The sequence below is a fragment of the Budorcas taxicolor genome, chromosome 15, assembly GCF_023091745.1.
Source record: "Budorcas taxicolor isolate Tak-1 chromosome 15, Takin1.1, whole genome shotgun sequence".
Taxonomy (NCBI): Eukaryota; Metazoa; Chordata; class Mammalia; order Artiodactyla; family Bovidae; genus Budorcas; species Budorcas taxicolor.
In genome coordinates, this window is record NC_068924.1 from 41,331,730 (window position 1) to 41,356,457 (window position 24,728).

At 39.5% G+C, this 24,728-nt stretch overlaps 1 protein-coding gene across 2 annotated transcripts; it reads right to left on the minus strand.

Annotated features, from left to right (window-relative positions):
- Positions 1-276: 276 nt before the first annotated feature.
- On the minus strand, positions 277-24,493 carry CTR9 (CTR9 homolog, Paf1/RNA polymerase II complex component). Of its 2 annotated transcripts, none has more exons than XM_052652559.1 (25): positions 24,306-24,493; positions 22,898-22,996; positions 20,713-20,952; positions 20,105-20,222; positions 19,136-19,225; positions 18,008-18,156; positions 16,824-16,931; positions 13,511-13,618; positions 13,169-13,405; positions 12,873-12,962; positions 12,639-12,767; positions 12,345-12,528; positions 10,788-10,876; positions 9,764-9,949; positions 9,596-9,683; positions 9,402-9,457; positions 7,686-7,802; positions 7,408-7,553; positions 6,436-6,507; positions 5,775-5,910; positions 5,485-5,631; positions 4,971-5,128; positions 3,866-3,962; positions 3,547-3,659; positions 277-1,314 (listed from the first exon to the last, which is right to left on the minus strand). In XM_052652559.1, the coding sequence occupies exons 1-25, from the start codon at positions 24,348-24,350 to the stop codon at positions 888-890; spliced, it is 3,429 nt and encodes a 1,142-aa protein (XP_052508519.1). In that variant the 5' UTR covers positions 24,351-24,493; the 3' UTR covers positions 277-887. The 2 variants fall into 2 exon arrangements, with proteins under 2 accessions (XP_052508519.1, XP_052508518.1); XM_052652558.1 differs by having other exon boundaries at positions 9,309-9,457.
- Positions 24,494-24,728: the final 235 nt, after the last annotated feature.

Consider the following 24,728-nt stretch of genomic DNA (forward strand, 5'->3'; position numbering starts at 1 on the left):
TAACCCACCCCTACTACATGAGAAGCCCAGAGACTTAACCACTGGCCTGCCAAGAAAGTCCCTGTAAATAGCTTCTTGCATCTTTTAAAAACACTTCAGAAATCTACAAAGAATTACAAAACTTTTGAGTAAACAGTCTTCAGTTTAATTCAGGTTCTTCCAAATATTTGCAGTTTATTGATACTAAATTTTCATATACAAATGTACTGCTCCCCCCCTCCCCAAATGACACAAAGTTTACACATAAAAATTGGTAAAAGAATTTTATTATGTGGCTTAGGTAGGTCTTTGCATTCTACTAACAGAAAAGCATTTTTCCACATCTTAGTCAACCTAACAGATGATATATTTGTTTTTATCTACATGGCTGCAGTATTACCCTATTGAAGAAAACCTTCCTTTCATTTGTACTTTGGTGCAATTATACAGTAGATACCTCTTTCTCCAGAAAATAAAAATATTCTTGATCTAAGCTTGAAATGGAAAAAGACAGTAACACCAAGTTTCTCACACCACTTGGTAAGATTGTAATAGAAATCCAAACAGTATACTGCTTAACATACAAAGATGACACGTGTGCCACTGTTGTAGGCACTCACAACTCTGTAGGAATGCTTCAGCACATGGGTGTATTTTTCTGGGGTTTTCACATATGATAGGTGGAATTGTACCATAATGAAGAATAGTCACCTTTTGCTCGAGAGACTCAAATATTAGACTCTAGCACGGGAAACATCTCTTGGGTCATAGTAATGTACGAATGGATAGGGGAAAAAATTGCCTTAGCAAAAATTTCACCACTGACCAAACACCTGAAATGTTTTTATCACAGCTTTCATATGTTAAAAAGTTTCCTGCAGAGATGAAGCGTATTCATGAAATAGAGCCTAGTCGCTATCATCTGAACCACGTTCTGAGCCCCTATCCGAGGCCTCATTGTTGGATCCTTCGTTTTCAGATTCATTTCCGGAACCTGGGCCGGAGCCCTCATTGTCAGATGCTCTTTCTGAGTCGTGGTCCGACTCGGCACTCGGGGACGCGGGCCGGGAGTCCATCTCAGAGCCTGCGGAGCGGCTCCGCCCTGACCGTAGGGACTCGTTGTCTGACTGTTCGGAGCCTGAGGGCCTGCGTTTCCTGGCCGGCTGGTCGCTGTCTGAATCCTCATCGGAGTGGGATCTCCGGGACCGCCGGGGGCTGCCGGCCTCGCTGCCGGACTTGTTCTGGTTCTCCTCCGAGTCGCTCTCCGAGGAGGCACCCTTCTTCCGCGGCTCACCCTCATCTGAGTCGCTGTTGCTGTGGCTGTTGCGGGGATGCCTGGCAAAGAGAAATGCTCGTTACAGGCCAGGTCTCTGGCCGACACCACCTGACAATCAGGGGATGGCCTTTTAAAAGAGAAGGGCAGAATATTCTGGACCTGATCAGTGTTTTTACTGTGATATTTCTTTGGTGTACTTTTTTTGTAAATGAGATGTTGTTCATAATAAAAATGGGATTAAGTAGGAAGAAAGAATAAGGCACGTTAGCCCTAAGACAGAATAAAAACAGGGAAGGATGACTCTCACTGGTCACACCAGGCACCTTTCATCAGAATGAATTTCACACGTAAAATCAGGTAAGGAAGGAATACATTTATCTTTATAAGCAAATCCATAGCAGCAGAGGTAAAGCCTAGGACCTCACTTGGCTACAGAGACTATGGACATGAACCCTCTCCCAGGGGTTGGCTGAGTGGGGCTCCCTGTCCCATCTGTGCAGCAGTCGGCCAAGGAGCCAAGCCACCATCCCGGTTCTGGGCTTTGCTTCTGCTCTGGCGCCCTCCGACATGACTAGACGTACTCTGCGCAGGACACTGGGCTGGGGGGCTCTGCTGCTTGCTCTCTACACATCAGACGTTAAAGGAAAGGGACTTGTGCTAATGCTCGGGATGGTGGTGGCAAGGCAATCTTGGCTTCCTGCAGGAACAAACGTTCCCTCAACCACTGTGACAGCTGCTACCTCCACCCCCCCAACCCCCCACTGCACTGCGCTCACCAGGAGGGACCTGCTTCTCCTCTGGCATATTCCTTGGTTTTGGTTTCCATGACAAACATTCCAAGAAAGGAATATTAAATCCTACAGGGTCAGTCTAAGAAGGGTGATGGAGGTGAAACAGATTACTCTCCCCAACAATGAAAACATCCCTGCAGACTGAAGAGAGGCTCTTTGTGCTTACATCTGAAAGAGACCTAGACACGCATCATGTAACTCAGGTCACTCGGGAAGGACGTGAAGCGTGCACAAGAGGATGCTGGATATTCTTTCTGTGTATACACCAGGTACCAGTGGGCCCCTTGAATCTAATTCACTCCGTTCCATCTGGCTAAAGAAGGAAACACTTCCTGAGGGTTCAACCATCACGCCTCTAATCCATGGACCAGGATAACACTGTGGGCAAGGACCAGTGGTTTATGGAAAAGCAATCTGAATCTGTGTCAACCAGTGTCTTCAGAGCAAATGGGAGCCAAACATCTTCACAGATGCTTCACCCTACCAGGCTAGCCACCCAACCCCCAGCCGCAGACCCCTAGCCCCTTCAACATGCTAACCTCTCACTGCTGCCTCACCTCTAACCCACCAGGACTCCCTCTCTTGCTTTTATTTAAAAAACTCTTTTTTATTATTTGTTTTTTTTTTTTAGAAGTACAGGTGATTAGGACTCTTTAGTCTTCTAAAAGACTTAAACAGCCTTTTACAAAATATATCTCAGTAATTACCCTTAATACTTCAACTCCAGATTACATATGGTCCCTGGCAAGCAATAAATGGAAAATATAAGTGATAACACTTTCCCCAGTATAATGTAGTTTTGGCTTATCTGTCATTCTCTAACTGCTTCTAAAGGACAAATTCCTTTGAGAGGGGTCAATGTCTTTTTCCTCTGCATCTCCAGCACTTAGCACTCATCTCATAACATGGATATTAAAATATCTGTTGGATGAGTGAATGAAATGATGCCCATCAGTGAAATGATAGCCATCAGAAGAATAAGGTGTAGTATGGTATTAAGAGTCCTAGTCTAGGAATCCAAATGTGGAGCTTCAGGTGCAAGTTCAGGACAAGTAAAACAGAATATTGTTCGACCAAGTGGGCTGTAAGCTAAAGGAGTACAGGACAAGCCCTCCACAGGCAGGTAGTGCTGAGTCATCCCTGCCTGACAAGGGAGGAAATGGTCAAGAAAGTGCCTTTCTTCCTGTGACCAAGATCCAGCTACTCCTAATACTTTACGCCAGTCAATGGCAGTGTAGGTGTAGCAAAATGATACATTTTGTGTAGGAGGATGTCATATAGAAAATTTCAACTAATATCCAAGAAGAAAGGAGGTTTCAAAATAGGTTTCCTTCTGTAAGGGACAAATATTTGGTAGACAAAATGACAAGATCAGAATGAGGTGTGTGATAAGGTGTCTTCCAGTTCTAAGATTCTAAGAAACTAGAGATGACATTCTGTCACAGTGACCACTCTCGGTTACCTTTCATTAGGAGAACACACCAAGCAAAAAATTCCTACCCTTCATCAGCAATTTTCAGTTTATCTTCATCAGACGAATCATCACTTGATGATATTATGGCTTTGGATTTTATTTTTCCCTTCATTGAAGGAGGCAGACGTTCTGGCTTGGGCTGAAGAAAGAACACACACAATACATTAGTGAAGACTTCCGTTAGGATGTCATGTTAAATTGGGTTTGCACTGCAATGATACCATCAAATGGCAACCAACAGACTTTAGCAGCAAGCGTCTGTGCTTGGAGACACTGCAGGAGGAGGATGTCTCTAGCAGACATCTTTTATGCCTACCAGGGAAGAAAAAGGTGTCGGACACTCACAGCCTTCTTCTTCTCTGCTCTCGGGGGACGGCGCTTTTTCGGTTTGGGGCCATTTTCTGTTTCATCATCATCAGATCCTTCATCTCCCTTCGGAGGTCTATAGTGAATACCAAAAGAAAGTGTGTCAAGATTCACTCACATGCCTATAAAGCCCAAGACTTCTCCGCCATCCAAATGGTGTGAGTCATTCTCAACACCCTTCTCTACGGGTGCTGAATGAAACCAGACTGTGAGGCCACAACTTACAGTTGCTGCACAAGGCTCAGCAGTCTGCCATACAAATAAACCATGGATTTATGCAAAGTCTTCTGACTACGTGAGTCACTGTTGAGCCCTCTTAATGCATGTAAGCTCAGATCTTGCTCTTGGTGAGTGATAAGAGGATGTGAGAAAAGATCCAGGCTCCAGACTCAGCATCCTCCCCCTCCTCTTCCTTCCTTCCCAACTACTCATCCTAGGTCTGCTAATATTCAGCCGCAGCTTCAATTCCACAGGTCAGTGTGTCTGGTTGAATTCCACAAGCAGAGTCAGCCTCGGGTTGGGAAGAACAGGCCTAGATAATCCTGGGGGTTCCTGGACAGGGAAGCACCACGAGAGGAGTGGGAGAGTTCAAGGGCCCCTCCAGGTAAGAGGACAAGGCACCCCCTGTCCTCACAGCGGATGGCGTGGGAGGATGAAAAGCCCTTCTGTCAGCTAAATTCACATTTTACCCATCCTGTGAAACGTGAGGTGAGCCACAGCTCTCACCATTTTACAGAGAGAAACTGAGGTCTGGGGCTTTTTAAGGTTATTAAGATGGACAGTTGGCACAGAACCACTAACTTTTCTCATTCTAAACTGCATAGGTTTTCCAATTAAGTGTTGCAATTTTATAGACATAAGAAAGGCAATTATGACTGGCTCAGAGCTCTCAGAAGGAAATTTTTAGTATTTGGTAACTGGGGTCCATTTTAGGATTAAAGCAGGAAGCAGGAGCAGGAAAGGTTTTTGTCTGGGTGGATCAAGAGATTACCAGGTGTTCCCAAATTCTAGCCCTAAGATTCAGAAGGTGAAAGGTGTTTTCCACTTTCATGAAGTGATTGAAAAAGTTATCCCATGACACCACCTTCTCCTCTTCTTCTTCTTTCTCTCGCCGCCCTCCTCTTCCTCGCCTTCTTGCTCACTACCACTGCCCTTCCTTCGCTTCTTCTTTTTGGAGACAGGCAGGTCCTCATCGGTGTCATCATTGACAAATTCATCGAACTCTCCTCCCTTCTTGGAACGCTGAAATCCAAAGAAGACCACAGTCAGTGCTGTCCTGGCTGGCAGAATATGGCTGTATGAAATAGGCCTCATGCCATCAGTCCCCTGAGTCGACTGGAAGAGGTGCATGGTGAGGCCCATACTTTAAAACTGCTAATTGGGATGAATGTTTCTCATAGCAAAGATCATCAGCTGCAAGGTTGCTACAAGATAAACTATACTAAAACTAACACTGAAGTGCATTTCTAAAGACTAGATACCATTTAAAGCATTCTCTGCGTTGAAGACTATCCTTTAGCAGAGGAGGAAGCCAAAGCGCGACTAAATGTTGAGTGCATTTAGGCAGGTAACTTCATTTCCAGCTGGAGTCATCTTACCCGTCCACCACCACCACCTCTTTTCTTTTCTTTTGTTGCTTCAGTCTCTCCGGTAAACATAAGAATATTTTTGGTCTTTTCTACATACTGGGCCCGCTGCTCCAAAAGTTTCTTTTGCTCTTCTTTTTCTCTGAGACGTTTCTCTTCCTATGAGGAAAACAGGGTAGGGAAAAATCTCATCAAAATGTTCTTATGACCATAAAATCATGGCTATCATCAAAAGAACTTTTTCTAACAAAGTGTATATATGCACACCTTTAATTCTATATCACCGCAAACACAAGAAATACCTGTTCTTTGAGAAGTTTCTGCCTTAGCAGTTCTTTCTCTTGTTCTTGTTTGGCCCGCAACTCCCTTTCTTCTTCATCTTGTTTGCGTGCCCGGGCCACGTGGTATTGCGCCTGGCTCAGTAAGTCAGAGCACTGCCTAGAACGTTCCCAATTTCAAGAAATATGAATGCAGCTAGTATACTTTTTATTTAAAAACTCAGAGCATTTATATTATTTACACATATTTAAAAGTTTGAAGCAGGATCATAGGAAGTCTTAATTAGCAAAATTAACTTAATTTCTCATAAGCCAATACTGTCAACTATTTTAAGTGTCCAAATTATAACTGTCTTCCCAAAGCACAGCTAAAAAGATTCCCAACAATATCTTTACATATAACTCAGAGTCAGGAATCGTGTCTTGATTCTGACTACATAGCTGATGTTAGTGAAATCAGAAAAGTCTTTTCCCATATAACTTCAGGACTTGAACTAAATTAACTTTGGCATATTCCCCGAAAGAACCCTCAAGAAAAAGCCTTAGCCCAGGGTGGAACATCCCAGAGAGGAGAAAGACTGATGCCTAGAAGGTCAGAATCCCTCACTACTGTGTCACTCTCCCAGCCCATATGGATATCACTACCTCACCCAAAGTCACCTTCCATAATAAATAGTAACATTACCTGGCTTCTGTAGCAGCGAGGGCCAAGTCAAATCTCATTTTATCTCCCACTTTACTCAAGTAACTGAAATATCTAAATGGAATGAGAAAATAAAATATGTAAAAAAAAAATTAATCAAATAGACCCTTTAGATTTTTAATCTGTTTTCAAAAAGAAGTTTCAGAGAAGGCTTACATACTGACTGAAATTAATGAACACTTAATACTTAAATGTATTCACAAAGGGCTATCATCTCAATAGGAAAAACACATATACAACTCACTTAAAAAAGAACTCTCAACAACATACCACGCAATACCAGCCAAGTTCATGAAGATAAAGTTATATTTAACATTATCAGTAAATTCACAAACAACCAAAAATCAATTCCAGCAACTAATATTTACTAAACATCAAATTTACTAAATATGTCAGCATGGAGGTTAGGAGGCTTAAGCCATGAAAGCACATATAATTTACTAGGAAAGGCAAGAAATACTTAAAACAAGAACTCAAATAAGGTTGGATAAAACCTGAAGAGATGTCAGATTTTAACTTTAACATACACTGAGTTACCAACTAAATACTATAAAGTTACATAAATTGAGTTAAGCCAAATAAACTTATTCAGTTATTTAAGAGGAAAGGCCTTAATCTTAGCTCAAGGAAAACTCCTATCTCAAAGAAGACACTGGTATAACTCCAACATAAGTGGAGTCTAAAAGTTTCTAGTATGTAAAATTCTGGGTCATATTACTCTCAGATTAATAAAAAATCTAGGGCAAGCCTATAAAGCTAGCCAGTTATAGGGGTTGGACTATAGGATCCAATTCTAGCAGGATCCTGGCTATGGTTTGATGTCACCTAGTGGCAGCTGTGTGCTTTGGTTTAAAAGTTGCCAGAATGATTCTACTAGAGAATGATTCTCCTTTGAGACATATGGGTTTAAAGAAACAATTTCAAAGGTTGTTTGGAACAGGTACAAAATCTTACCTGTGTGCAAGTTCCAGTTCCTTCACAGCATTAAGTACTTCCTTCAGATTACTCTTTTCATCTTTCAGGACAGAGGTAGCTAATCTTTGTAGGACCAAGGCCACATTAAACATAAGAACTGTATCACTGGGTGCCACGTGTCTAGCCTATAAATAAAAACAAAGCAAATTTTTCATATGTTATGAAAACAATTTTAGTTAAGAGTATTAGGCATGTAAGCATGTGTAAAACAGAGTAAAAAATACAAACTAGCACAGAACTGAGTTCTCTTTTTTTACCTTCAGCAGGGTTTGTTTGCATTCCTGTAACTTGCCACATTTGAAGAGGGCCCGGGCCAAATACAGCACAACTTCTGTGTTCTGGTGCTTATAAAACTTTCTGAGGCAGTTTTCATACTACAAAAAGAGAAAAAGTTAATTAAAGCACAACAACAATTACATACTATTATAACAAAATTTCAAGCGATCTTAAAGCTATGTGAAAAGGTATTGTATCTTCTGGATGGTTAGTTTCAAAGACTAAATTGAGACTGATTCTTGACATTCACCAGCACACATTTTCACAACATAAAAACCTGATAAGAAAAATTACATACTCGAAATAGTCTTTCCATTTGAAATCTGGACCAACACTGAAAGGTGAAACAGATGGAAAGTCTTTTTTGTATCTTTAGCAATACAATCTAGAAAAGACTTACTGATGATTTATCAGAAGTCATACACCTGGCTCCTATGGTGCTCTACCACCTTTCTTTAGGGCTGGTGGAACCTACTGGTAATCAATATGAGAAGCCTCACAGTTCTGGTTGTTAATCTCTTCGTAAAACTAATATAGCAATGAAGGTATTAATTTTGCCACGAACAAGTCAGTTTCTGACCATGCAACGTTAGGAGTGTTGTAGGCAAGTTCTTCTCAGTGAAGACGGTTAGATGGTTTATCCCTGGCTATTCCTAGCAATTGACTTGCAGACCAAGAAGGCTGACCTCCAAAAATACAACCTCTGAGACTACCATATGCAATCAGGGTTCTGTAAGTCCTTGTGATGAGTTACCTTCCCAATAATAATAATAATACTCATCCTTTTTAGAAAAAATGGTTAACTACTTCCCAGAGCCTGGACTGCTCATGTCTTCTATCTTTGGTCAGAAAACTTGTTTTTTTCTGGCCATAATTTCAATAAGAGCATTTTTCCTTTTTCACTAGGTATGCTAAAGATGCTCACTATGCTAAAGATGCTGGGCATGACTCTTTCACTTCAAGTAATCAACAAATATGAAAAGCGTAACAAAAATCTCTAGCTATGAAGTTATCCCCATGGAGGGAGTTTTTTCTTTTTAAATGTCTTTTAACCTTTCCGAATTGCAGTTCTCATCTGAAAAGGAACAGGATAAAATGAGCAAATGAATAATTGCTCAATCGTGCCCGACTCTTTGCGACTCCATGTACTATACAGTCCGTGGAATTCTCCAGGCCAGAATACCGGAGTGGGTAGCTATTCCTTTCTCAAGGGGATCGTCCCAGCCCAGGGATCGAACCCAGGTCTCCTGCATTGCAGGTGGATTCTTTACCAGCTGAGCCACTAGAGAAGCCCAAATGAATAATAAATCCCACTATCTTCCGGCACTTATACTGCTATGCTAGGCAAATTAGTGCCAAGTATTTTTCATTCTGGATCCTCATAAAATTCTATGAGATTAAGGTACAAGTATTTCTGTCTTATAGACATGCCCAAGACGTGCAATTGATGGTGGACCCAGGACTCACATCTTTGTCTGGACATCAAAGACTGGTCTTAACCTTATAAAATTATAAGCCTCTAAACCGATGGGGCCAGAATGGTTAAGAAAACAACTGCTCAACGATGATCACAAAACAAAATATTTTGAAAAATAAAACATTACCATCTGAACAGCACTGATATATTGCTTTTGTTCCACGTAGATGTGTGCTAGATTCAACCACACATCACTGATATCTGCTGTTGCTTCTCTTACTTGGGCAAATACATCACGAGCTTCACGGAAATATCCTTTGTGGGCCAAGACAGCTCCTAAAGTTATAAAAAGGGTCACGGAATTAGAACTTCCTATTTGTAGCCAGAAAAAAAACTAGAGAGAAAATCTGATATATAAACATCCTTCCAAAAGCATTTATTTCATAATTATGGATATCCAAATCTTATAATTACCTATGCCATTAGCAGCGTACAGATTCTTTGCATCATTTCTGAGTACTTGTTTGTAGATAGCCAGAGCACGATCCTGATGACGCTTTTCCTATAAAAAGATTATTAAAAAAATTCAAATAAGAATCAAGTAAGAATCAACTTTGTTTTAAAGAAATGAAAAGAGATTACCTTTTCTCTATCTCGGGTGGGCTGATGCAAAGTTTGAAGCCAGACGTTGCCAAGGGCCAGCATAGAATAAGTGTCACTCTGAGTAGCCGGTTGTTTTAATATCCTCTCAAATTTCTTCTGGCCTGGACCCCATTCTTGTTTTGCTAAATGAAGATTACCAATCAAAGACCAAGCATCTGGATGGTCCTAAAAACACACATATAAAAAGAAGCAAGATCTGTAATTTGGCTTTGGAGATCAACCATCTTTCCAGAACAGCTGATTCCTGGAGAGGTTTATAGGCTACATTTACAACAGTGTTTTTCAAACTGACAGCTGAGATGGATTAATGACTCATAAAATCAATTTAGTGTTTAGTTATCAGCATAAGAGATGCAATAAAATGGAATACAGTAAAAACATCAATGTACTGCCTAGGGCAATATGATTTTACAAATCACATTTATTAATCTGTAAAACTTTGATCTCAGCTATTTGCATACACATGTGTGTGTGTACTAGGCTGTGACGTGAAATCTAATTCTCATTGTGGGCCACAATCCAAACATCTAGATGACGCTACACCCTTTGAAGTGAAGTGAAGGTTGCTCAGTTCTATCTGACTCTGCAACTATATAGAGTCCATGGAATTCTTCAGGCCAGAATACTGGAGTGGGTAGCCTTTCCCTTCTCCAGGGGATCTTCCCATCCCAAGGATCAAACCCAGGTCTCCCTCATTGCAGGTGGATTCTTTACCTGCTGAGCCACAAGGGAAACCCAAGAATACTGGAGTGGGTAGCCTATCCCTTCTCCAGCGGATGTTCCCAACCCAGGAATCAAACCAGGATCTCCTGCATTGCAGGCTGATTCTTTACCAACTAAGCTCTCAGGGAAGCCCTTTAGTATCTTTAAAAAGTAAATGAAAAAAAAAGGAGGAGGGAAGCCAACCTACACAGCCATTAAAAGAAAAAACTGATTTCCCGAAGGAAAATGGTGATGTGGTAATGTAATTATTTTTTCAAACCCAAGAATTATTATTACCAACCTGATTAATCTGAAGAGCTTCCTTAAACCAATCTGAAGCCTCATAAAAGTTTCCTTTATCTCTAGCCATTGCTCCTAGGCGCAGATAGCCTGAAAATACACAAGTTTTTATGTTTAAAATATTAGCTATAAAGTAGGACCATAATTTTAAAGTTGCACTTTTAAAATAATTGCTTTTCATTAACACATCACAGGTGAAAAAACATCAAGCATCAATATAGTTAATTGTATATCTAATAAGTTAAAGTGCAACTTCAATACCATCAAACCTTCCTGTTTGAAATCTCAGATTCTCTCTTCTACTCCATTCCCCAAGCTGGCACTCTGGATCAAGTCATTATCTCAAGTTAAGTTATTTTAAAAGCTTGGCATCATTTTGTTTCCCGTTTCTCTCTGATATACAGCACTGTGCTTGGCATATCACACAACAGTGAAAACACAGACCACTAAGGGATTACTAGTTAGAAAACCTGGGCTCTAACTGTGTCTCTTTCCCTTAAGTAATTTTAAAAGTGAAAGTGTTAGTCACTCAATCGTATCCAACTCTTTGCGACCCCACGGACTGTAGCTAGCCAGGCTCCTCTGTCCATGGGATTCTCCAGGCAAGAATACTGGGGTGGATTGCCTTTCCTTCTTCAGGGGATCTTCCCGACCCAAGGACTGAACCCAGGACTCCTGCATTGCAGGCATATTCTTTACCATCTGAGCCACCAGGGAGTGCCACACAAATGTCAAATTGTTATTTTTTCCAGAAAATGTCACTCTCTCAAGAAACCAACAATGGTTTACAATTGCCTATCAACTCAGTTCAAATTAAGCCTGGAATTCAACTAAAATCTTATTTTAAATCACTTTTTTATTCATAATAGTATGACAGGGGCCAAGTTACCAGCCCTTGATTTGACCAGAGTCAAAACATCATAGCTCTAGGTTCTTTTAAGGGAAGTGCAGCATATAAATGATTTTCAGTTAGAAACTTTCCAAATTTCACACTGTTCAGGCTGCAAAAACTCAAGGTAGGACATTTTTAGGAATAATTATTTCCAGGAAAGGCACTCTCCTTTATGACTATTAAAAACACTGTAAATCAAAACAGAAGCCACCATTAAGATAAACCCATAACCAAATATGTCAAGGAGTTGTTAAAAGCCTAGTAAAGGTAGCTGACCCACTGAAGATGGACTAGTCTATAAAATATGGTCCCACTGGTTTTCAGTTGTTTCCTTCTGTTTCCAGGATAAATTTAAGTGAAGCTGCATTTTTTTTTTTTTAAGGCCACAAATTTGCTTTGAAGAAAAGGTATAACCTTTAGAACAGTTGGTTTTGTTTTTTCAATAGTTTTTTTTTTTTTTTTTTGCTACACTGTGTGGCTTACAGGATCTTAGTTCCCCGAAAAGGGAATTAATCTCCAGTGGAAGCAAGAAATCCTAACCACTGGACCACCAGGAAATTCCCTAAAACTATTTATTATTAGTTCCAAGAAAGATTTTTTTCAGGCTAAATTTTTGCTCCTGTTGTGAGCATTTAATACATAAAAAATAAAGTTTAAAATTCTTACAGTCAACATAATTAGGATGTTCCCGTAAGATGTTTTTATATAGTTTTTCAGCTTCATGGAATTCACACATCGCCTCATACAGCCTGGCTAAATTGTATGACGTTGTAACAGAAATGGCGTTATAATAATGTTCATCATGCTCAGCTTCTGCCTTTGCACGATCCAAAGATGCCAAAAAGTATTTCTAGGAGAAAGAAAAGAAAATTACACTGTGAAAAGACTTGGCTGATACATCGAAAAAGGTGCGCACTGAACTTGATAGTTCAAAAGAAGGAATCAGTCCTTCGTTCCTACCTTTGCCTCACCCAGATTTCCAAGTCTGAAATGAAGGGCACCCACGTTATTCAGAATCTCTGGGGGGACATCGGCCTGCACTTTCTCCTGAAGGATGCGTGTTGCTGTTCCGTAGGCTGACAGGGCACCCTGTATTTTCATGGTGGACAGAATAAGGTGTAAGTGAAAAAGAGAGAAACACTATACCAGGCTTACCAAAAACACATTAGGTAGATGAAAAATGTGATCAAATACCTGTATATCAGTCTGTTCTAAGATCTGTGCTAACTCAATCCAAGCTTCAACATCATCAGGATACTGTTCTGTGACTTTCTTCAAATGGCCCTGGGATAAAAAGATATCATTAAGCTAAGGCATTCCAACTCTAGGCTATGAAAGTAAAACGTGGTAGCTGCTCTACCCTGTTTAATGTCAGTTGTTATTTCAACTGGAACAAACTCAGCTATCAAAACCATATTTCTATAAGCAATAACAAGAAATGAGCATCTAGGGATAGCTACCAGAAAATAACTAAGACTTTTAAAACGTACCTTGGCAATATCTCTTTTTTCTTGGTCTTCTGAAGCAGCATATAAAGAGCCAAGAATTTTCATAGTTTCATAATTATTAGGATAAGCTTTCAAAACTTTCTCAAAGCACTGAGATGCATTCTCTTTGTCACCTCGATAAATGTACATTTGTCCCAAACCAAAAAAAGGCAGCACAAAAGAGGATGAGGCAAACTGTGTGGCTTGATAGTAGTATTGGAAAGCTTGGTCATAATCTTCCTAAAAAATGAAAATAAAACAAGACCAACAATATATACAAACATATTTAAAGATCTGGAAAACCATTAAAGAATTAAGATACTCCAGGATGTAAAATTAACTTACCTGGACATGGAATGATCTAGCCAACTGATAGCAACTTTCTGCTTGCATGGCCTCCACTTCTGTATTATGGAATGCATGGAGAGCCAAGTGCTGGACTTTACTGTAATCCTGATCAAGGAAGACCCAAAAATCAATGGGTAAGCTCCAACAACTCTACTGGTCTCAGTCATAGGGTTCCTCAAATTTCACTTTAAAAATCTGTTAACTGAATTAACAATAACAGCACTGTACCCATATTTACAAATCACTCTCCTTATTCCCCTTGCTGATAAACTTAGGGAAGATGGGAACTAACATTTGTATAGTACTTAACATTTGCTCAGTATGTCTATTACTTCATTTAATCTCCACAATAATCCTTTGAAGCATCAGGCCTATTTTTGTGATTAGAAAACCCAAGAGAAGTTAAGTCCCTTATTAACAGTAATGGGAGCAGTTATGATTTAATAAGAACTATTATATCCAAGGGTTTCTCTTGTGGCTCAAATGGTAATCTGCTTGCAATGTGGGAGACCCAGGTTTGATCCCTGGGTCAGGAAGATCCCTCAGAGAAGGAAATGGCAATCCACTCCAGTATCCTTGCCTACAGAATTCCATGGACAGAGGAGCCTGGTGAGATACAGTCTATAGGGTTGCAAAAAATCAGACACGACTAAGCAACTACACTTTCACTATATCCAAAGTACTCCGCTAGGTATACTTATGTTAGTTCTAAGCTTAATCAACCTTCCCTGCAAAGTATGTCATTATTACCATTTTATTGATGGGAAAACAGAAACTTAAGTAAACTTTGTTATCCAGAGTGAAAAGCTAGAACCTCAGTTTACTTTCTTCCCCACTCCAAGGATATGTTCTGTCACATGAAGGTAACAAGTACCAGCGCCTGGACCTGCATTCAACGCTATTTGAATGCCTGGGTCATGACCTTTCTGCTAGATTTGACTTTCCTTTTGATTAATCTGCCAAGTGTCTCAAAAGTCACAGTTCATACATCAGGGGTAGAAACAATGTTTCAGTTTTAATAGGAATGTGTTTTATTCATCTGACCAGAAATCTGGTCTGATGTAAAACTTTTGACATTTTTTTAATATTATAAATAATGGGATTGCAGCTTTTAACAGGGACTGTTTCCCATTAGGTAGGTATGTAATATGGATATTACATTTAACAACCCTAACTACCACCCCTCAAATCCTATAAAGTAGGTATTATTACTGTTTTACAAGTGAGGCAATTAAGGTTTAGGGAAATCAGTATATTGGCCCAAAGCCAAGGAATTATATATAATGGTGATGCCAGAATCTGAACTAAGTGATTCAAACTCCACACTTTTAATTACATGACACAGCCTTTAGCTAAATTTATATCTTGTTCACTAGAATGAGGGTATGGAAATAGCCTGTGTACCTTCTAGGTTTGTTTTAATGACAAACTGAGAAAACGTATGCAAACATGCTCTGTAAGCCTTACAGACATATTCAATGCAAGAGGACCTCATGACACCTGGCACAGCACTGATCATAGATCAGATGTTCAGTAACACTCAAATAGACTCCCTTGATTTACATATTTCACCTAGGTAACCTTTAAGGTTCTGAATATACTAATTGTGCTCAGTAGAAGCAAGTCTCTATCTTCAGCAGTGGAAGCATGACTAGCATCGAAAATCAAAAATGCGTTATTCTCATCTGGTTCAAGGAAGCTGTCCTAACATTTGTAAGCACTGACTACTAGATATGCACTCAAATATTTAGAATCATTAGTCCTCTGTTTTTTGTTATTTTTTTCCCCAATAAAAACCAATCTAACTTGTGTTAATGTTTTATCTTAAAACAGTAACACTTCATTTACTTTTAAAATATATTTCCATCTTCTCCCTAAGTAGCTGCCTTTTAGGACTGTAATAGCTATAGCATAAATGGTTTTTCCAGTGGTCATGTATGGATGTGAGAGTTGGACTGTGAAGAAAGCTGAGCGCCGAAGAATTGATGCTTTTGAACTGTGGTGTTGGAGAAGACTCTTGAGAGTCCCTTGGACTGCAAGGAGATCCAACCAGTTCATTCTGAAGAAGATCAGCCCTGGGATTTCTTTAGAAGGAATGATGCTAAAGCTGAAACTTCAGTACTTTGGCTACCTCATGCGAAGAGTTGACTCACTGGAAAAGACTCTGATGCTGGGAGGGATTGGGGGCAGGAGGAGAAGGGGATGAGAGAGGAAGAAATGGCTGGATGGCATCACTGACTCGATGGAGGTGAGTCTGAGTGAACTCCAGGAGTTGGTGATGGACAGGGAGGCCTGGCGTGCTGCGAGTCATGGGGTCGCAAAGAGTCGGACACGACTGAGCGACTGAACTGAACTAAACTGAAAGCTTAATTAATAATTCACTATGAAAGGGGCTTCTATAGCCAGGGAGAGTAAAGCACCATGGTTAACAGCTCTGTGACCTCAGGGTATTAACTCTGCTTCCATGATTCATCCACAAAATTAAGAAAATATTACCTATCTCACAGGATTGTTTTGAATATTACATAAATTCATGCCATGCACTTTTAACAGTACTTGGCATTTAGTAAGGATAGAGTGCATACCAATAGCAACAATAACAGCAATATAGCATGTATTACTAATAAGGATCGATGTAGTTTTGTGAACTTTTACTTAAATTGCTATTTAATTAAAGTTCTTGGTATAATTTAGTACCTAGTTGCAAAATGATTTATTAAACTCATGCTTACCAACTATATAAAAACTTTTCTAGTATTTAAGAAATCTAGAAAGCCATTGCTCTACAGAATTAGTGGCAACTTTAAAAATGACATCATGATCAACATACAAAATAAACAACATACAAAAATAAACAAGCTGTGCCTCTCTTCTTTCAGCTACCTAGTGATCATCTTCTAAAAATGTAGCTCAAGAGCGTTTTCCTTCTTGGTGGTAAACACTTTTCTTAACCACTTAATCATTTCCTCTTTCATTTCTCTACCACAGCAGGGTAGAGACCTTTATTTTTACATTTACATTTGTTCACATGTCTGGGTTTTCTATGAAACTGAACTCCTTGAGTGCAAAAAATGTCTTACTGAACTTCACACCTCCATCACAACATTGGGTATGGTATACAGGGTCAATAATTATTAAATGATTGAATGAACAAACAGACATATCTAGATACTAATATAAACTCTAACTTGAAAAAATTCTCTTGATTAAAATTTCTTTTGAAGTTAAAAAGATAAAGTGTCAACTGCAGTGCAGAAAAGCAAAGATAAGGATTTAAAATTAAACAACTTTAATAAATGATTTCTCCTACCTTTTTGAAGAAAAAGTGATTTGCTAAGTGGTTTAATACCATAGGGTTGCTAGGATCAATAGTATAGGCTCTGGAAAGAAGCTGGACACCATTTTTGATGGAATCAGCCTAAAGGAAACACAGTGATGACAGGGATGAGTGAAACATTACTTAAATAGCACTTTTTCAAAGTTTCTTTTCTAGTCTGAAGAAATAAGATTATACAAATCTAAGTTCAGATACCAAAATATAGTTTTTTTTAACTTTCTCGCCAGCAATAACAAATTTCAAACCGTGATGGTGAGATTATAAATTGGCACAGCCACTACAGAAAACAGCATGAAGGTTTCTCAAAAAACTAAAAACAGAACTACCACATGGCCCAACAACTCCCCTCCTGGGCACACAGCTGAAAAGCCAAATATTAACTGGAAACACTACCTCAAAATCCAGACCATTACTTATAATTGCCAAGATATATAACCTAAGTGTCCATCAACAGATGAATGGATAAAGATGATACACACACATGTACATGCAATGGAATACAACACAGCCATAAAAAAGAACGAAATTTTGCCGTTTGTAACAACATGGATGGACTTGGAAGGCATTACGTTAAGTGAAATAAGTCACAGAAAGATAAATGCTATATGAATCTAAAAAATACAACAAAATAGTGAATATAACAAAAAATAAGTGTAGTCACAGATATAGAGAACAAACTACTGATTACCAGTTGGGGAGGGGAGGGACAATATAAGGGTTGGGAAGTGGGTGGCATAAACTATCAAGGTATAAGAAAGGTTCAAGGATGTAGCGTACAACATGAAGAACATAGCCAAGATTTTGTAATAACGCAAATGGAAAGTAATCTTTAAAAACTACAAAAATTAAAGGAAAAATAATAGAAATAAATTCAAACAGTGAGTTAAACTTTCAGAATTTAGCTTTCTTAACAGACTTCACTGCAGAAACACTGCCACTGGAAAGCATTTCCTGCCCTTTGAAATTGGGTGAATGTAATAAATATACCTGATATCACTGTCCTAAACAATCTACTGCTAATCCCCAAGGCAAATAATAGGAAAGACTCCAAAAGATTGCATTTTTTAACAGCTCTGTTGAGATATAATTCAATATATAATTTAATACTATTCACCTGACAAAACGGTCAGAAACTAAACAGTTTTTTTATCACACACCTCTTTATTATTGAGTTCTAGAACAGCCAGTCCCACCAATGCTCCCACACACTTGGAATTGAGTTCCAGGGCTCTGCTGAATGCCAGACGAGCTTTCTCCAGTTTGTTAAGTTTCACAAAGCAATGGCCCATTCCTAAACGAACCTCCGCTACAAAAATAAAATCAAGTTATTTAGTCTGTCAAACTAAGGCATTCTTAGGATTTAAATTTTTTAAAATGCTTACACACTATTTATAAGTTGCAAAATGCCAGAATTAACCTCAACATAATCCCACCATAAAATCTTTGGGTGTATCACAATCTTGACTTCACTGGGGGTCAGAAAAATAATGTTATTTTTCTTGTCTTCCAATATGCCTGACTATACTGTACCTTCAAGCTCTAATTTTTAAACAGCAATTTTTTAAACAGAGAGCTTCATTATAGGCTTAAATAAAGTGACTGGCTACATGCACATCTGCAGAACTAAGCTTATAAATGCTTCCCAATTTCAAACCCATGCCAAAAGTCAACCATGTTCTTATCAAAGGCCAACCTCTCCAGTGCTCATTAGATGCTACCCCTTCTCATCTAAGGTCACTGCACCAGCAACCCTCCCCTCTTTTTCCTGCATCATCAGAATTTCCCTCTCAACTACATCATTCTCATCCATACACACCCCCCTATCCTAAAAAATCCTCTCTTGATTCCATTTGTCTTTCCAGTGTCACTTCATTCCTACTTTCCTTAGAAAGTCAAGCTCCTTAGATTCTATACTTGCTGCCTCCAATTCCTTTCCTTCCCTTTTCTCTTTGGACTCCACTCCGATGAGTATCTCACCTCTACCATTCCAATAGAACTGCTTTTATCAAGGTCACTAATGATTTGTATGTTGCCAGATCCAATGAGCAACTTTCATTCCCTATTTTACTTGGCCTGACAACAGAATGTGACACAGTCTGACAATCTCTCCTTCTGGAAACACTTGATATTTAATTTCAAAATTTGCTAAATGAATGTGATTTTGCAAAGAAAAAAAGTATACAGGAAAAAGATGTATTAAGAACTACTTCTACTCAGCCTTTGAATCAAATATCAATATTTTAAGTTAGATCATATACAGCTTAGACTTGAAGTTTTTCTCTTACCTGGACAACCTGGGTTAGTCCGCAAGGCTTTCTTATAGTAAGCTAGAGCGCCTCTGTAATCCTTCTTGTTGAACGAAATGCAAGCTTTACCTGTAATGATTTTTAAAAATAAACATGCACTTATTAAAGAACTCAAGTGTTATATACTCTCCACTAACTAACCTAGATCAAATATATATCTCCCAGTAAAAAACAGTCAATAGTAAAAATGATTTCATATTTAAACTTGCTTTCCATAAGGATCTATTAATCTATGTCTATAAATAGAACAGTCCTATATTTATGTGAAATGTTAGAAAACAAAAATTAGCTTAGAGTTGTCCAAATAGGTTGTTTACTGATTCTCTAGAAGTAGATTACAAATTATGCTTAACTGGTATATATTTTATTTCTGTAATGCCAACAGTAATGATGATCTCCTGCAGTAAGTTTTTTCCGTCTTTGTTTTTTGGCCACGCTGGGTGGCCCTGAACCCAGGTCCTTGGCCATGAAAGCATGACGTCCCAACCAATGGACCACCAGGGAACTCCCTACAAGAGTTTTTTTGTTTTTTAAAATTTTATTTATTTTTAGCTGCACTGGATCTTTGTTACTGCATGCAGGCTCTCTTCTAGTTGCAGTGAATGGGAGCTCCTTTATATGGTGCATGGGCTTCTCGTTGTGGTGGATTCTCTTGTGCAGCACTCGGGCTCAGTAGTTGAGGTACACGGGTTTAGTTGCTCCGTGGCATGTGGAATCTTCCTGGACCAGGGATTGAACCCATGCTGCCTGCATTGGCAGGTGGATTCTTAACCACTAGACCACCAGGGAAGTCTCCTCCCCACCCCACGAAGGTTTTATTTTTACTAAGGTAAAGCTCTTCTACTTTGCTGCCCAGCCCAGTTACTAAGGAGCTATCAACAAAGAGATGTATTTTAGGCACATGCTGAAAAATGAAGATTCCTAAGATGGTTGCTGAAAATGACTTACCAAGCAGTGCTGGAATATTATTTGGAGACTGGTTAAGTACAAAATGAAACTGTGCATCAGCTTGATCCATTTTGTCACCTTCAAGAAGGCAGAAGCAGGCTCTTCCTAACAAATGGTTCTGAAAAAGTAACGTACCATTTTACACTTGACTTTACATAGGACTAACCGTGATTTAAGACAAACGTGTAACATGAAAATGAAAACCATACAGGGGAGAAGTTGGGCATCACACAAATTCCCCTAACACTATAGTGTGTTTAAACCATCAGTAAGCAATTCTGAATTACAAATTGAGAAATTATCCCAAAATGCAAGCCAAGAAAAATGACAAAACGAAAAGTTCAAACTCCTTAAAATACATCTGAAATTCACCTGAGGATGTTAGAATTACCAACTCAACATGTTTATAAATTTCTATGCTAAATATGCCCATATTAATTCAACAGTGTGAGGAATTTCTATTTTAATAAAGAACCCTTCTCCTTTTTGACTGTTATCAACCATACTAAAAATTGTTTTAGAAACTCTGTTGCCTATTACACACATTTTGCTTTCACATGGCAATTTTTTCCTCTTTCATAAATTCAAAGAAATCTGACTTAATTTACCTGATCATACATAATAATTTTATCTGCCATTGTATACAATAGGGTTGCCTGTGTAATAAGATCCTTCTTGTTGTCCTTATTCTTTTCCTTACGAGCCTGTTGAACATAATAGGCTGCCAATGTATCCAAGCAAGTCATCTGGTCTTTTTCATGGTCTCTATAATCCAAATTGCCATCTATACGCGCTGCTTCCAACAACTTGACAAACTCTTCTGTTTTCCCTTGCTTGTAGTATTCCAGCTATAAGGCATATAATCAAGTTAGAATTATTCTATGTCCATACAAAAAGTTGAACACAAATGTTTACAGAGGTTTTATAGGCCCCATACTGGAAACAACCAAACTGTTGATGAAAAGGTGAATGGACAATCTGTGGTCTATCTGTACAATGGCTACTGCTCAGCAGTAAGAAGGAGCTACTGGATATATGCAACTATGTGGATAAATCTCAAACTAATCTTCATTGACAAAAAGCTGATCAGGGGGTGCCGGGGCACTATTTTGCTTTCATGTGGCATTTTTTCCCTCTATCATAAATTCAAAGAAATCTGACTTAATTTACCTGATCATACATAATAATATTAACAAGTGCCTGGGCACTATGGGAGGGTGGGGAAGGGAGAGCTGGGGGGAAAGTTTCAGGGGTGATGGATGTATATGTTATTTTAAATATGGTGATCATTTCACAGGTGTATATATGTGCTAAAGCTTCTCAAATGTCTGTGTTATATTCAGTGGTCTGAAATTCACCTGAGGATGTTAGAATTACCAGCTCAACATGTTTATAAATTTCTATGCTAAATATGCCCATATTAATTCAACAGTGTGAGGAATTTCTATTTTAATAAGGAACCCTTCTCCTTTTTGACTGTTATCAACCATATGCAGTTTACTACAGTGAAATATACCTAATCAAGTTGCTTAAAAAATTAAAATCACTACAAATGTTTCCATCTCCTTACTCAGCAATAGTTGATTGCAAACTAAATCAGAGCCAAAGAGAGAAAGAAATAGTGAGAGGTATAAAGAATTCCAAACAAAAAACTTGGGTTCTAGTTCTAGATCCACCAAAAATATCTATGACTTTGGGCCTGCTGAATAACTTCTGTGGATATTTGTTTCATTTGTTAATAATATAAGGAATATCCATCATTAGCCCCTTCCTTTGGGCCACAAACAATGCCAGGAGTTTCTTAGACATTATCTCTAATCTCTACAACTATCTTTTAATCCAGTGTTAACAACCCCCTATTTTAGATGAGGAAATAGGCTCAGAAGATAGATCATTTGTTGAAGGTCACGGAACTAGTGAGCAGCTGTGTTGAAGTTTGAACAAAGGCCTTTCTAATCCCAAAGCCTACATTCTTTCTTGTTTTAACAACCTGTAGCCCACAATGGTTCATAAATTTATCTTACTACAGGTGTCATGCTAACCCTGCAAGACTCCAATTTTCATATAAGTGCTGTGAAAGGAGGCATTTGTACTAAAAAAAAAACAACTTAAGTTCTCTTCTGGTTTTAAAAAAATGAGTGACAAGCATAAATGGCCTGTTCTCCAAAGACTGAGAAAACTTAGCACTTAAGTCAGGAAGGCACTGCTTGTCACTGATAGCACCTCTCTTTAAACCCAAGCCTAAGAAACTCAGGAGTTACACCTGAGCACTGGACACAAACCTAATTCCAGATCTGTTTCTCTGACTATTCAAGCTAACATTAGATGCCTTGTTTAAATCCTTACATGAAAAGTGACTTGTGGCAAACTTGCTTAAGAATAATGATTAAAGTATTCACTATATTTCATTACTATAATCATTTCCTATAATGTTCCCACAAAAAAGAAACATAATCATGCAGCTAGTACTGAGGTGTTAGATTGTTTACATTGTGGCACCTTGCTTTTTTCTCAGTTTATCTGCAAATCATAAGCCAGTCCTCACTGAATAACCACTAAATAATCAAATGTTCAATGCTGAGTACTATTTGGCTTAAGTGAATTTTGCTTTTACCAACATATTCTAATTTACCAGAGGCCAGCAGACCACTTAGGAAACTGGATTATAATATAATTAACTTTCACATACACGGTACTATCATTCACCCAAGCTGGCTATTACTGTATCTGAAAACAGAAACCACATATTTTTTTCCAGTCGACATATAAAAAGTATGTTACATGAATACTCACGGCCAAAGCAATCCATATGTGCAGTTGTGTGTGTTCCTGTTTCAGAATACTGATAACTTCATCTCCCTCCGGTAACTGATCAAAATCAAGTTCAATGACCTAAAATACAAAATGTAGGTTTTAACTCTTACTTTTCCTTTTTTTTTTTTTTTGGCCATGCCACCACAGCATGTGGGATCTTATATCCCAACCAGGGACCGAACTTGTGCCCTCTGCAGTGGAAATGCAGGGTCTTAACCCTGCATGGGGTACCAGGGAAGTCCCTGTTTTTCTTTTTGAAATCCATGTTTCTCCTCTGACTGCTCTTTTCCCAGAGATTCATCAGTCTGGTTATACATAGAATTTTTTTTTTTTTAATTCATAGGATTTGTGTTCACTTTCTGTAAGGCTAAACAAGTATATGTTAAGAAATGTTTAAGGAGCATATGCCAAATACATTATATGGAATAGTAAAGTAAAAGCATAGCAAACAAATCCTGCTAGCTGTCTTCAAATCACTAGAACTATATAAAGCTTTGAAAAAAATGAAAGGAAACTCTGCTTAATGCATAGTGCAGGTCAAGTGTAGATAAGCACCCCAGAGACTCTGATGCCATTGGTCTGACAAGAAGCACAATCCTTGAAGCAAGGCAACATGGAGGAAGCATTTGTGTCACACACACTCCTGACTGTGGCACAAAAATCACAGTAGAAAAATTTCCTAGAATTAGATCGTGGTGGTGGTTATACTGCTTTTTGAATATCACTAAAAACCACTGCATTTTATAGTAAGTGAAACACATCTCAATATTGTATCTCAATCAAACAAACAAATAGGAGTATGAGATAGCCAATAAGACAACAGCAATTCTGAGAGCTTTACTCAGACAAGCTATTGGCCATCCATAAAAGAGGAGACAAGGGAGAGGGGGGCAATTCTATTAGCACACAGCAGCGGCTTGGGGTCTCTATTTCGCTGAGAGAGCCTTGTGCAGCGACACGGGAGTTTCTAAGGGAGGAAGGGCGACATCCTACATATTCCCGGGGAGAGACACTTAGTTTGAGCAGCAGAGAGAACACAGTGACATCAGTGTCCACCTCTGTGGTCTGTGAGGTCCCTCACATTTGATCAAGCACACTCACACTCCCGCGCCTCTGAACTAGGAAGAGCGGAGTACTGTCAAATACGAACAGGTTGGAGGGGAACTTTAAAAGAACTCCTTCTCGGGGTGGCCTCAAGGTTTCGGGGACCTGATGTTCCCAGCCTGGGAGGGTGCCGGGGCTGGGGAAGGAAGTGGTCGGAGCTTCGGTAGGGGAGTTCGATCTGGGAGAGACAGTGCTCTTACTTCGGAAGCGAAGTCGAGAGAAAGGGGGAGGGGGAGATCGTCCAAGTTCACGGCCCTCACCCTCCCCCATGCTCGACACTTACCTCGTCAGTGTCCCGAAGGGGAATCTCAATAGAGCCCCGCGACATGGTGAAATGAGAAGGAGAGCGGGCGTCGGGCCCCGCCTCTCCACAGCCGGTACTCCTGGCTTATAGCTCGTCCGGAGACTAGCGGCGGCTCGGGCTCCGGTTGTGACTGCAGCCCCGCAGCGCCGCCGGAGCTTCGGCTTCTCTTTCCCGTCAGCCGCTCAAACAACGAACAGCAGACGGCGACCGGCGACTTCCGGCAGCCCCGCCCCCTGCCCCGGAAACTTTCCACGCGGGAGGGCCTGTCCGTTGGGAACGCTCCTCCTGTGGTTTAGGTTCCCCGATCTGAAAGGAGGGTCGGAAGATTCGCAGCCCTACCTCTCCGAGGGCCTGAGGCTATTGAACCTGAAGCCGCCCAGGTGCGGGGATAAATAGGTGGAG

What these genes read in the sequence shown, in the direction of transcription:
- CTR9 (XM_052652558.1), bottom strand. Translation starts at nt 24,350, where the DNA reads ATGTCGCGGGGCTCTATTGAGATTCCCCTTCGGGACACTGACGAG. An exon ending in ACATATGGATTGCTTTGGCC is followed by an intron (nt 20,953 to 22,897) that starts GTGAGTATTCAT and finishes TATGCCTTATAG; the next exon opens with CTGGAATACTACAAGCAAGG. An exon ending in GCAAACAAACCCTGCTGAAG is followed by an intron (nt 7,554 to 7,685) that starts GTAAAAAAAGAG and finishes TTTTATTTATAG; the next exon opens with GCTAGACACGTGGCACCCAG.